The sequence below is a fragment of the Dasypus novemcinctus genome, chromosome 21 (assembly GCF_030445035.2).
Source record: "Dasypus novemcinctus isolate mDasNov1 chromosome 21, mDasNov1.1.hap2, whole genome shotgun sequence".
In the NCBI taxonomy this organism is placed as follows: Eukaryota; Metazoa; Chordata; class Mammalia; order Cingulata; family Dasypodidae; genus Dasypus; species Dasypus novemcinctus.
In genome coordinates, this window is record NC_080693.1 from 24761249 (window position 1) to 24774443 (window position 13195).

Consider the following 13195-nt stretch of genomic DNA (forward strand, 5'->3'; position numbering starts at 1 on the left):
ATTCCTGTTGTGAGAATGGGCAACTCCACCCCACCCGCACCCCTCGGGGCCCCACCCCTCTTCTCCCCACATCCTTTCCATGGCCTTGCTGAGCCTGCTATGCTAAATCTGTACCTGACAAACTGCTCTCATCCCTAACAGTCCCTTGGCTGGGTTTATCCTGGGAAGGAGAGATGAGAGGTGCCTTGTGGCCAAGAGCCTGGGGGAGCCCCCACCATGGGTCGTGGGTGGCCTAGGGAGGGGAAAGTCCACAATCCGTGGTGCCTGGAGGCAGTTGGAGGGTGTTGAACTTCGTTGCCATACAGGGGAGGGCTCTTAGGTCAGTGCAGGTGGTTAAGGGACAGAGTCATGGCACCCATTCTTGGTCGTGTTGGCTTCCGAAAGTATGGGAGAGGGGAGGAACGGAGCGGGTGGAATTTGTTAGTTCTCCAGAACCTAGGAAGAGAAAGGGGAACCTTGTAAGGGTACGTTGGTGGGAACGAGCCACAATTGTTGGGGTGGCAGTCATCTACTGGCGCTCTCTTATAGCTCATCTATGTCTAGATGCGCCATTTTTCTCACCGGCGCCGTGGCTTAGCTGGTTAAAGCGCCTGTCTAGTAAACAGGAGATCCTGGGTTCGAATCCCAGCGGTGCCTGTTACCTTTGTTGGAAGTAGTATATTATTGCTGCAGAGAGAACACCACTTTCCACTTCCCACAAACTTCGGTATTTCTGTCGCAGCCCTACGAAGTCTCTTCTTACCAAACCAGTCCTTCCGCCTTGCGTTTCGGTGCACTTTTAGTATTCATCTTGGAGGCTAAGAATCCCAACTTGCTTTCCTGAATCAGGGTGAGGCGGGCAGTCTTTGCCCCCAAGGGCATGGGCTCTTAGACGCGGGTTTGGGTTCATTTTGTTGCGATCTTACTGTCGCTTGGCGTGGGGCAGGAGAACAGGAAAACTGCCCCTCCGACAGGGTAGCTGAGGGCATATTAGAGGAAGCGCCTTTCGCGCTGCCACGCTGAAGCGCACGCGCACCGGGGTCTCCAGACGGCGGGAGCAGGGCCCGCGAGCGACGGTGTGTAGATAGGTAGCTATAGCTGCGCGGACAGAAGACCGCACGCGGCTGTGATGGCCGAGTGGTTAAGGCGTTGGACTCGAAATCCAATGGGGTCTCCCCGCGCAGGTTCGAATCCTGCTCACAGCGTCAGTGCTTTTAGGAACCCGTCTTATTTCCCTCAAGGGAAAGCATCTTCTTTTCTAGGGCGTTCATCCAGTGGACAAGTATCCCAGCTTTCATTTTGAGGTTCTCTGGGACCCAAATTTCCTCAGCCCACCCAGGATCTTCCCGCGGGCGCCCCCTTGCGGGTCCCAGGCTCCTGTCAACCACTTTATTTATTTATTTATTTATTTTTTAAAGATTTATTTTTATTTATTTAATTCCCCTCCCCTCCCCCGGTTGTCTGTTTTCTGTGTCTTTTTGCTGCGTCTTGTTTCTTTGTCCGCTTCTGTTGTCGTCAGCGGCACGGGAAGTGTGGGCGGCGCCATTCCTCGGCAGGCTGCTCCCTCCTTCGCGCTGGGCGGCTCTCCTTATGGGTGCACTCCTTGCGCGTGGGGCTCCCCCACGCGGGGGACACCCCTGTGTGGCAGGGCACTCCCTGCGCGCATCAGCACTGCGCATGGCCAGCTCCACACGGGTCAAGGAGGCCCGGGGCTTGAACCGCGGACCTTCCATGCTGTCAACCACTTTAAAGACTGTCTCTGCCGATTTAAATTCTAAACTCCCCCAAACTCAAATGGTCCTTTTGTGCTACTTGGCAATCATATTACATTTCTTAGTCCATTCACCCTCCCATTCTCCTATGAGGCTATTTTTTTTGGTCTTTTTTTTTTAATGCTACATTCAAAAAATATGAGGTCTCCATAATACCCACACCCCCCTCTATGAGGCTATTTCATTCCTTCTCCTCTCATCTCAAACCATGGGTACCTTTTACCTTCTTCATCCTTCCTCAGCTTTGCTTCCTTTTTCACAGATAAAATTCTCGAAGAGCTTCCCACCAACATCCACAGTCGCATCTACTATATTTTCCTACATGAGTCTTTGATCACATAGTCTTCCTTCCTCCACTAATGTAGATGAACCCCTTCACCTACCTCGCCAGCCTTTCCAATTACTCACTAGATCCCTTTCCCTCCTGCCCACTCAAAGACATTGCTCTCTTTCCTGCACCTCCAAATTTCCCCTTTCTACTGGATTATTCCCATCGGCCTACAAACATACTGTGGTTTCTCGCAATTTGGAACAAAAAAGGTAACACCATCTATCATGACCTCCAGCTACCACTCCATTTCCTTGCCTCCCTCTACTGCAAAACAAATGACCTATACAAATTCCATGTCCCATTTTCCTTTGAACCCTCTCTAATCAGGCCACCACCCCCACCAACGCTGCTCTTGATGAGATTACCAAATGATCATAACATTGCTAAATCAAATCACTGACGGCTACTTCGCAGTGGATAACACAGGTGCTTCCTCCCCTTTCCCAGAATCACTCTCTTCACTTGCAGTCTAGAACACCATGCCCTTCTGGCTGTCCTCTTTCATTAGCAGTTTATTCACAGACTCCTTTGCTAGTTCCTCATCTTCTGGATCTCTAAATGTGGAAGTGTTCCCAAGGCTTAATACTTCAACCTCTTCTGTCTTCTATCTTTACTCCTCCAGCCTCATGGCTTTAAATACCAATTTAGGCTATTCATCTTAATGCACTAATACACAGATGCCAAATTTTCATCTCCATCCCCAGAACTCTTCTCTGAAGAACAGATGCATATAGCTTATTGCCTAGTTATCTCCACTTGGATATCTAATAGGGATCACAAATTTAAAATGTCCACAACAAAAACAAACTTCCGATCATCAAATTCTAATTAAAATATGTCTAAATTGTGAGTACATCTCACTACTTTTGCCACCACACCCTGGACCAAGCTACCCTCATCTCTCACCTAGATTATTGTAGTAAACCTTAAATTATCCCCTTTCTTCCACCATTTTTCTTTGTTCCCTTACAGACTATTCTTAACACATTGGGCAGAGTAATCATTTTAAAATATAAGTCGACACTGCCATTTCTCTCTCCAAAATCTTCAAATCTTCCAATGAGGTAGCAGTATGAATTCATGATTTTAATGTATATAGAGAAATAAGTGTGTACACACATATATACCATGTGTACACATACATATATTTCCTTGCTCTGTCCACTGAGAGAATCTGAAAGTATTGACACACAGTAGCAATGACCATATTGAGTGCCCCGGTCTTGGTTACTAAATCCCATTCTCTACCAAAATGAACCAGGGCTCCTTAGAGAAAAGACTGATTTCAGATCCGGAGCTAGGGAAATCCAAGATAATTTTGGAACATTTTCTTGCACCAGAAAGTGAAGAAGCGCTCAATGGATGTTGGATGTATATCAAAGAGACCCATCTGCTAAGGGGCTCCAATTGGTCATTTGAGCATTAAAATAAATGATAATTGATGGCTTGTAATTCAATCAATAAAACAAAGAATCTAAATGAGTACTTAGATAAATGGGGGGTAAGTGAAAGTTCCCTCTTACAGTAAACTGTCTACTATTAGTAAATATAGAAGGAGTGATGGAGGTAAATCATCAGTGGTTACTAAACTAGTGGTTGAATTTTGACGAGGAGTCTCAGTATCTTCCTACAAATTGCTTATTAATTACTAAAGAAAAAGAATAACTTTACAGTGGAGAAATCTGGCAAACAACATTTTAACCAAGTGCTCAGTAACATCAGTATTGTGACAAACCCACTTGTGTCTTCTGGTGTGATGTATTGAGAAGCACACAGCTTCTCTTCTGTGATGATGTTCTTGCAGAAAATGCATAACCTGAAAAACCTGAATCAAAGCATGAAGAAACGTCAGACAAACTAAACTGAGGAATAATCTACAAAATAATGGTCCTGAACGCCTTAAAAACGTCAAGGTCAAGAAAGACAAAGACTCTCCCAGATTAAATGAGACTAAGGGGACATGCAATAAAAATGCAATATGTGATCCTGTATTAAATTCCCACTCCACACTCCCTTTCCTCCTTTATTTTTCTCCATAGCATTTATCACCATCTGAGGCAAAATGTTTTGTATAATGTTCATTGACTGTTCACCCACAAGAGTGTACAACCCAGGAAGGCAGGATTGTTTGTTCTATTTGGGGTTATATCCCCAGGTCCTATAACAGTGCCTGGCACACAGTAGGCACCATATAAATACCTGCAGAAGAATGATTGGATTTCAGGGTACCAAGCCTTTTGCATCCGGGGGGTGGCTTTACAGTTTAGGGAGGCCTCTCTCTGCTTCAGCTGTGGCATCCAGGGCAAGGTCGAGGGAGGGCAGGACCAGAAGCCTTCTATTCTGGCTTCTTCCTGCACTCAGGGGCCTGATCCCCCTAACCCCCCACCCCACCCCCAAACCCCCAGGACCTGCAAGGGGTCCTGGGAAACCAGACTTCCATGCCAACTTACCCTTTGAAGAACTGCAGAGGGAGGAGCTGAGCTTTGGGACCTAGGCCAGAGGAGACCACACAGCCGGGGAGGGGAAGCGGGGCCGCGGGACCAGCTGGGCAGCCCCTGCTCCTTCTCCGCTCTCTGCCTCCGCGGGCCCACCGCGTGTGGGCCACGAGCTTCCCTCCCCCATGCCCCACCGCGGCCGGTTTGCTGAGAGGACAGCAGGAAGAAGCCACCCGCACCAGTGGGCTGCGATGTACCCAGACACAACAGCAAGGGCACACGGGACACAGGCTCGAGCTCACCCAGCGGTATGCAGACCCTATAGAGACCCACATCCCCGGACACAGAAGCTAAGTGGGGGTTCACAGCCCCCCGCCCCCCAGCCCTGAGCTTCAGAATATCACCCAGCCGGCTAACTGAGCTCACTCTGGGGCAGCTCCAGGTAGTTAGGGTCTGAAGCTTATATAATTTTTTAGGGTGAGCCTTTTAAGAAAACGAAACAAAAGCAAGTTAGGTACAGAAGAGAATACGTTCCGTATTTAGAGTGAAACAAGAGGCACAACAATTTAGAAAATTTTAAAAGCTGACAAATGCCATAAACTTCACACAGTCCAGGAAAAGAACATAACACGTGTATTAACTCCCTGACACACCTCTGTTATGTTTCCCACAGACTAGGTCCTGGCTCTGTTCATTTCAAATCTTGTTCTCCTCCACCACCATGTGCTTGGTGGCGTCAGTGTCCTCAGGTGTGCCACCAGGCCTGAAGCGTGATGAGTGAGAGCAGGTGACTGTATTTCCGGAAGTCATTCCTCCACCAGGACGGCCACCTGGCTTAACTCTATGTGAAAATGACATATTCTCCTCCACTGCAGATCTTAGGTTTTCTTAACTCCACACCCCCTAACTGGAGCCCCCAAAGTGCCCACAGCCCCTCCACCACTAGAGGGAAAGTGTGGAAGTGTGGGAAAACCAGAACGGGAAGAGACGATGGTGTTTCCCATCTGCAGTCAAAATACCTTATTTCTGCAAATTTTACAGAAGCATGTGGCCCTGGGAACACACTGATGGGCCCTCCCAGGGGTCTGTGAGAAGTGAGGGGTCCTAAGCTTCCACTTCATTAGCTTCATGGTGAATTGGTCTCTGCTCCAGAAATTCTTGCTCTCTTTCAAACCGGCTCTCAACCTGCCTAGAAATCCTATTCTCCTCATCTAGAGGATTTGTTTTCCTACTCTCTGAAATGAACCTGTAGCCCTCTCTGGTCCTGCAATTAGAATGCCTCCGGAAGGGGACTTGGCCCAATGGCAATGCATAGGGCGTCCGTCTACCACATGGGAGGTCCACGGTTCTAACCCCGGGCCTCCTTGACCCGTGTGGAGCTGGCCCATGCGCAGTGCTGATGCGCGCAAGGAGTGCCCTGCCACGCAGCGGTGTCCCGCGCGTAGGGGAGCCCCACGCGCAAGGAGTGCGCCTGGTAAGGAGAGCTGCCCAGCACGAAAGAAAGTGCAGCCTGCCCAGGAATGGTGCTGCACACACGGAGAGCTGACACAACAAGATGATGCAACAAAAAGAGACACAGATTCCCGTTGTGGCTGACAAGAATAGAAGCGGTCACAGAAGAACACACAGTGAATGGACACAGAGAGTAGACAACTTGGGGGGGGGGGAGAAAAAAAAAAAAGAATGCATCAGTTTTCAAGAAAATGGGATCGACTGGAGAGAGCCTGCCGCCTCATCCTTCCTGCACCTCAGCAGACCCACGCTCTCTGCTCCCCCACCTCACAATGGCCAAAGCGTCTCCCCTGCTCCCTGAAGCCCGACTCCGGCATCTTCCTGCCCCACATATCCTCCTGCCTCTGGGGTAGCCTCGCTCTTCTGCTGGGTTGTTTCCCTCAGCAACAAACATGTTCATCTCTTCCTTGTCCTCCAGGCTGCCACCCCACACGTTTTTCTGCTCCCCAGTCACAGCAAAACTTCTTGATAGAGTTGTACACAGCTGCTGCCTGCCACGTACCCTCACATCCCCTTCATACCTCCACCTGCTCCAGGGTAAAGCACAGAAGCCACTCTCCTCAGGTCATCTGCAACTTCCAAGATGCTACACTCATGATGTTGTCTTCACTGGCTTTACCTTACTGGACCGGCCCCCAGTTTAGCTGACCATTCTGTTTCTTTGTGAGCTCTCTTTTCTTGGTTTCCAGGACACCCATCCCCCTGTTTTTTTCTGCTACCTGCCTGGCCACTCTAGACAACTTGGCCAATTCTTCCTCCTAAACCTACCTTCAAAGTGTTGGGGTGCCTCTGGCTCCTTGCTCAGCGCCTTCTCCTCTCTCTTCCCAGGTGACCCAGGCCCTGAGCATTAGATACCACCTACATCCTGATGACTCCAGGAAATGTACTCTCCAGCTCTGACCCCCGAACTTGTATATTCCCAGCCTACCTGTGTCGTCTCTGCTTCAGTGACTAACATGGCTAAAATAGAACGCTTGATTTCTGTCCCCAAACCTCTTCCTCCCCCAGTGTTTCCCGGTTCAGTAAAAGGCACCACCATCTACCCAGTTACTCAAGACAAACACCTACAATTAATCCTGTCACTTTTCTCTCCCCACCGCCACCAGCTCAGTACAAGCCTCCATCATGTCTCGCCTAGACGACTGCTATAGCTCCCCAAATGACCTTCCAGCTTCCCTTCTCTATAGAGCAGCCAAAGTGACTTTTTAAAACAAGTATAAATCAGAGTACATAGCTTTCCTGATGAAAACCCTCCACTGGCTGCCCACTGCACTTCGACATGAAATCCAAACCCCTTCAGCAGCCTGCAAGACCCTGCACCATCTGCCGTGCTCACCTCTCCAATCTTCTCCCTCCACGTCCCCCCCCCCCCCCCCAGGGGCCACTGGTCCTCTTTCTCCAGCCCCTGTCAGCAAAGGCCCTTCCTGCCTCCAGCCTTTGCACTTGCACCCGCATGCTGCTCCTTCTGCCTGGACTACTCTTTCTCACCGCTGGCTTCTTGTCATTGTCATTAAAGCTGGGCTCCTATAGCATCTGCTCACAGAGGCCTTCTCTGACCACCCTTGAGTTTCTTCTCAAGTCAATGCCCAGTCATCACTTCCGTGGTCACCTCTCCCTCCCAGCCTTAATATTTTCTAAAAGGATCTTATGTTATTTTCTGCTCCCAGTTATTTCTGTCGCCCACCACCAACATCCCCGCCACTAACATGTAAGCTTCAGAAGAGCTGGAACCCGCTCTCCCCCCAGTGCCTAGCGCTGCTGGCACCCAGGAGGCACTCGGTGAACCCTGGCTGAGGATGCGCACACAGAGCCAGGGCTAGCTCCCCGGCGCCCAGATGCCCGGATTCTTCCGCGGGCCTCTGTCCTGGCTCAGAGCTGGGGAGAGGGAAATATCCGGCCACTGGGGCAATCCCGAGACAAGACAGAGACCCCAGCGGCCCCCGACCCGGATGAAACGGGCCGAAAGAGACAGAAGACGGAAACCGGGGGGCAGAGGCACGGAGCCAGAGCGGATTCTACAGCAAGAAGCAGAGACACCAAGCCGGGGCCCCAGACTCGCCCACCAGAGACCGCCGCGCGCGCCGGAAGGGAGCGGGAAGCCAGCGCCCGGGGGCCGCCGCCCGGGCCCGCCCCCGCTCACAAGTGGCCGCCGCAGCTGGCCCGTGCGCCCCGCCGCCCGCCGGCCCGACGCGTGCGGGATCAAAGGGGCCGGGAAGGGGCGGGCCGGGGAGGTGCGAGGAGCGCGGAGGTGTGAGGGAACTTCCCAGGGGCGGCCGGAGCGTGGGAGCGCAGAGAGGCCCGCGGTGCCGCCAGAGACCCGGAGAGACCCGGAGACGAGACGCGGAGAGACGTGGAGAGACTGAAGACCGGGGCACGGAGAGACGCAGCGCAGAGGTGTGAAGGGACCTGGAAAGGACACGAGAGATCCAGGGAGAGAGACGGGCATGAAGAGACAGACTCCAAGAGACACTCGGAGACACGGAAAGATGGCGAGACAAAAAGGCCGAGACAGCGCAGATCAGAGAGAGCCAAGGATAAAAGGGGAATGAAAATGGAAAGAGAGCAAGGGACCTGGAGTGTGTGGGGTGCCAAGGCCTCTCCTCCCCGCAGAGGCCGCGGGACCCCCGGGGCGGGGATCGTGTCTTTTCTCAGGGGCACGGCCTGTGGAGGCGCAGGGCCGGGGGCGCGGAGAGGAGGCAGCAGGAACTCCAGGCCGGGACGAGGGGAGCGTCAGGACGTTCAGAATCAGGGCCTAGATCAAACGTTCAAAATCTGCGAGAGTTCAGAGTTCAAACAAAATGTTGGGTGGGACTGTTAAACACCGACGCTTCATTAAACTCCTGACCGCCTCTCTGGGGGAAAGAGGAAGCCTGAAACCCACTAACCCGGATTCGAACCCGGGTCTCCCACGTGGCAGGCCGGAAGCCCTCCGCCAAGCTGAAGAAAGCGGCGGTCCGCACGTGCTCCCCCTCTCTGAACTTGTGTGAGGATGCGGTGGACTTGGTCCGGCAGGAGGCGTAGGCCAGAGACTGAGGACCCGCACTGCCGGAAAGGCTGGCGTGGGTGGAGCGCCAGGCCATCCTTCCTCCTGCCGGGATCCGGCCACCGGGCCATAAAGCCGCCCCATATGGCCAGGGGCGGCCCCACACCCGGGTGCGAACAGCCCGGGGCCCCCGAGCCTCGGGTGCAGGTGAGAAAAAACTCAGCCCGAGTCCAGGTTCCCAAGGAGGGGGGCGGCGGGGGCTGCTGGGGTCACACATTTGCGCTCCCATTTGGCCGAGGTGGAGGGGAGGTGGGATGTGCTGGGGGCCCTGATTCCAAATGGGAGCCCCCTCCCCAAGGTCTCTGCCCCTCCAGGCTTTGGCAAGGTAGGCTCCCTGAAAGGATCAAGGTGTGGAGGGGCGCTGGGAAGGCTCTGAGGAAGCCCCACCGGCCCCTGACTCCTCAGCTGTCTTCCGTCTTGGTCGATGACTCTGTGTCTTCGTGTCCTTGCCCCTGGCAACTCTTACTGTCCTGTTAACTTTTGACTGGTCCTCCCTGGCACTTTTGCCCTGAGATCTCACGCCTCATTCTGCAGAGGGTCACGCTCTTGATTTGAGGTAGGTGCTGCTCCCTCATCTATCCCCTTCTTGCGTGCTCTCTCCCCCGTGCGGTCACGAGGGGTCCCCAGAAGCAAGCAATGCATGCAGACTTGTGTGAGGTGTTCTGACAGCCAAAGCCTGAATCTCCTATAATTAGATCTGAATCAAGTATCTTAGGTGGAAAGCTCTCTCTACCTCTGACCCCTGCTTCATGAAGGTCTTGCTTCTCCTTCTGTGAGGTGTCCACCTGCCCTTTCCCAGTCCAGCCAAGCAGGGCGACCCTTCCCCCAGAGCACCTGCTTCTCTCTGCTTCTAAAATACCTATGTGATGCCATGTCATCGTCTTATACTGCTCCAGCAGGAAGGAACAGGGCCACTCCTGCATATTTCAGTACCAACCGTCCTGCTTCTGCCCTCTGCCCTGGCGCACAGTGAGCAGCCCATGCTGTGGGAATTGAGTTTAATCGACTTAGATGGAACAGGGCGCCCCTCCACGTCCAGGCAGGACCCCGGCTGAGTCAGACCCACCCATCCAGCGCTCGGGTCGCTCCCTATTCCGAGAAGAAGTCGGATTTGGGGGAAGATTTATGAGAGTCATTCAGCTTGGGGTCTGGGGGGTGCTAACTTTTGTTTCAGGTTTTCGGTTACACTGAGCCACCGAGGAAGCTGAGGTTCTGGGGGAATTCGGACTCATCCTAAATTTGAGGTCTGTCCCCGAAGGCACGAACTCCCTCTCCCCTAATAGCCTCGTCCCTTCAGCTGGGTTCCGCCTCATTACACCGCCTTATGGTCCTTAGACCTGCGGGTGCCCCTTTCCCCCCCTCACTTCCCACGCTCCCAGGCCCAGCCTGGGGCCAGGTCCACTCCTTCCCCTCCCCCTTTCACTCCTCCCCCTTCCGGGAGCCTCGTGCCGCAGCCGGGCGATGCGGGCTGGGGGTGCTGGAGGAGGCGGGGCCGGGGTCCTAGCCCCCTAGCAGGGCGCCTGCGGGATATAAGGCACTGGGCGGGCAGGGACGCGGTCCACACTAGGGTCCGGAGGAGCGATGGTCACTCGGGATCGAGCCGAGAATAGGGAAGGCCCCAAGGTGAGAGGCGAGAGGAGAGGGCGCGGAGGCCACCAGGTCGGTGTGGGGCCAGGAGCCCTGAGACAGCGGGTCAGGGAGGGGCTGGGGGCGCTGGGCAGCTGGGGGAGACATGCCCGGGGGACCTGAAGGCCAGGAGCTGGGGAGGAAGCTGGAAAGTATGAAGAAGGGGGCAGGGTCCGAGCGGGACCTACATGGGTGGCCGAGGCCGGGGCCCCGGGCGTGGAGGTTGGCATCTCGCGGGCTGGAGGGAGTGGGCGGGGGCCGGAGTTTGAGTAAAGCGTGAAGAGCACGGAGCCAAGGGATGAGGGTGGGGACAACAAACGGAGAGGACACGCTCTCCACCAGGCCTGAGAGCCGGAGCTGGGCTGATGGGGGCTTGCAGGGAAGGCCCCCGGGCTTTGGTTCCAGAGGTCCGAGATCCCGTGGAAGAATTTAGCAGACCCAGTGGAGAAGGGTGACCACATAACCGGGTTAGGGAGGAGGCGCGTCTACGCTGGGCATCTATATCCCTTTCTACCTCAGGGTCGCCAGCTCTGAGCTCGGCACCGTGCGGCGCACGTGCCTGGGCGCAAAGTGGGTCCCCAAAGTTCTCCACTGAGACAGAGAGTGTGTGTGAGACTGCACGAGACGGAGACATAGAAAGAGTTGGAAGAGAAGGAGAGACACAGAGAGGGGAGGAGGGAGGACAAGACTGAGAGAGGAGAAGGCAGAAGATCCGGGAGAGAGAAGAGGCGAGCTGTACAGAAACTGACCCTAGGGGCACGGGGAGGGGGAGCGGAGAGGGATCCCAGGGGTCCGGGCCTAGGCTCCCCCGGGGGTCCTGGGGAAGGGCTGGAGGCGGGGCTCTCCCAGCGGCGGCACCTGGACGCCGGCGCGGTCGCGCTGAGTCTCGGTCCCGTTGGCCCGCTCTCCCCTTTCCGTCGGTGGCAGATGCTGAAGCCTCTCGTGGAGAAGCGGCGCCGGGACCGCATCAACCGCAGCCTGGAAGAGCTGCGGCTGCTGCTGCTGGAGCGCACCCGGGACCAGGTCAGTCCTCCGCCAGCCCCGGGCCCCCAAGCCTCCCGTCCTCGCGTCCCAGGGCCTCCCACTGGGGTGGGGACCTCTCTATGCTGGATTGGCGACTCTGGCCCCAAAGCAACCTGACCTGAGTCCCGCCCTTGGAATCCCATCCCAGACCCCCTCTCGCTCAAAGAACGCCAACTGCAGCGCCACACCTCGGGTCTGTAAGTTTCACGCCCGGGTCTGCAAATTTCACCCTCAGGGTCGGTCAATTTCACTCCTGGGGTCGGTCAGTCTCCCCCTTTCCCCCCCCTTGCCCCCCACACCAGTCGGCTTCAGTTCTGCGGGGTTGGCCACGTGGACGCCCTGGGTTCTGCTGGAAACCCCCACGCCCGCACCGTGGGCTGGCGCCAGCAGCTTCGTCTCAGGGCCGTTTGCGGTCACGTCCACTCGCATTCGCTCGTGTGCTCCGTGGGCAGCGCGCAAACGCGATGCGGGAGCGCCCCCGCCACCCTCTTCCCCCTGCCACTTCCCCCCTCTCTCCCCACCCCTCTCTGTCTCTGCGCTCCCCTCGGGTCTGTAGAACCTCCGGAACCCGAAGCTGGAGAAAGCGGAGATACTGGAGTTCGCCGTGGGCTACTTGAGGGAGCGCAGCCGGGTGGAGCCCCCGGGTACAGCGCGGGGGGCGCGGCGGGGGGTCTCTCGCGGGCCCGGGCCGGGGACGCTGGGGCGGGCCCGCGGTGGACGGGGGGCTTGGTGCGAGGCGCGAGGCGAGGTTAATAACACCCGCGCGTATCTGTCTGTGTCTCCCTCACTCTCTCCCTCTCTCCGTCCGTCTGGCTTCTGGTCTCTGGGCGCCTGTCCGCCCTCGGTTTCTCTGCGGCCCGTTCCTTCCCTCACCCCTGCTGGGCCCCCGCCCGCCCGCCCTCCCGCTGCCGCCGCCGCGGCTGCAGGGCTCCCGCGGTCCCCGGCCCAGGACGCCGAGGCGCTCGCCAGCTGCTACCTGTCCGGCTTCCGCGAGTGCCTGCTCCGCCTGGCGGCCTTCGCGCACCACGCCGGCCCCGCCGCCCGCGCCCAGCTCCTGTCCGCGCTGCACTGCTACCTGCGCCCCAAGCCGCCCCGGCCCGAGCCGGTGGACCCGAGGCCCCCGGCGCCGCGCCCGCCGCTGGACCCCGCCGCCCCGGCGCCCGGGCCCGCGCCGCACCAGCGCCCCCCACTGCACCAGGGCCCCCTTAGCCCCCGCCGCGCCTGGTCCCCGTCCCCCTGCTGCCCCCGCTCCAGGGATTGCGGCGCGCCGGCGCCCCTCACCGGACTGCTGCCGCCGCCACCGCCGCCTCACAGACAAGACGGCGCGCCCAAGGCCCCGCCGCCCCCGCCGCCCGCTCTCTGGAGACCTTGGCCCTGAGCTTTGGGGGGTGGGGGTGGGATAGAGACTCCAGCCGGAGGGCAGTGGAGGGACCCGGGCGTCCGGGCGAGGGGGCGTTGGGGTGGGCGGCGGGGC

The 13195-nt window shown here is 56.4% G+C and overlaps 1 protein-coding gene and 2 non-coding genes across 3 annotated transcripts; all 3 read left to right on the forward strand.

Moving 5' to 3' along the window:
* The first annotated feature begins 562 nt into the window (after window positions 1-562).
* Window positions 563-636, forward strand: TRNAT-AGU (transfer RNA threonine (anticodon AGU)). The gene has a single exon. It is a non-coding gene; the product is annotated as a tRNA-Thr (tRNA).
* A 466-nt stretch (window positions 637-1102) lies between these two features.
* TRNAS-CGA (transfer RNA serine (anticodon CGA)) lies at window positions 1103-1184 on the forward strand. Its single transcript has one exon. It is a non-coding gene; the product is annotated as a tRNA-Ser (tRNA).
* Window positions 1185-10653: 9469 nt separating this feature from the next.
* HES7 (hes family bHLH transcription factor 7) lies at window positions 10654-13099 on the forward strand. Its single transcript, XM_058283220.1, has 4 exons — window positions 10654-10695; window positions 11626-11721; window positions 12278-12365; window positions 12648-13099. The coding sequence occupies exons 1-4, from the start codon at window positions 10654-10656 to the stop codon at window positions 13097-13099; spliced, it is 678 nt and encodes a 225-aa protein (XP_058139203.1).
* The last annotated feature ends 96 nt before the right edge of the window (window positions 13100-13195 follow it).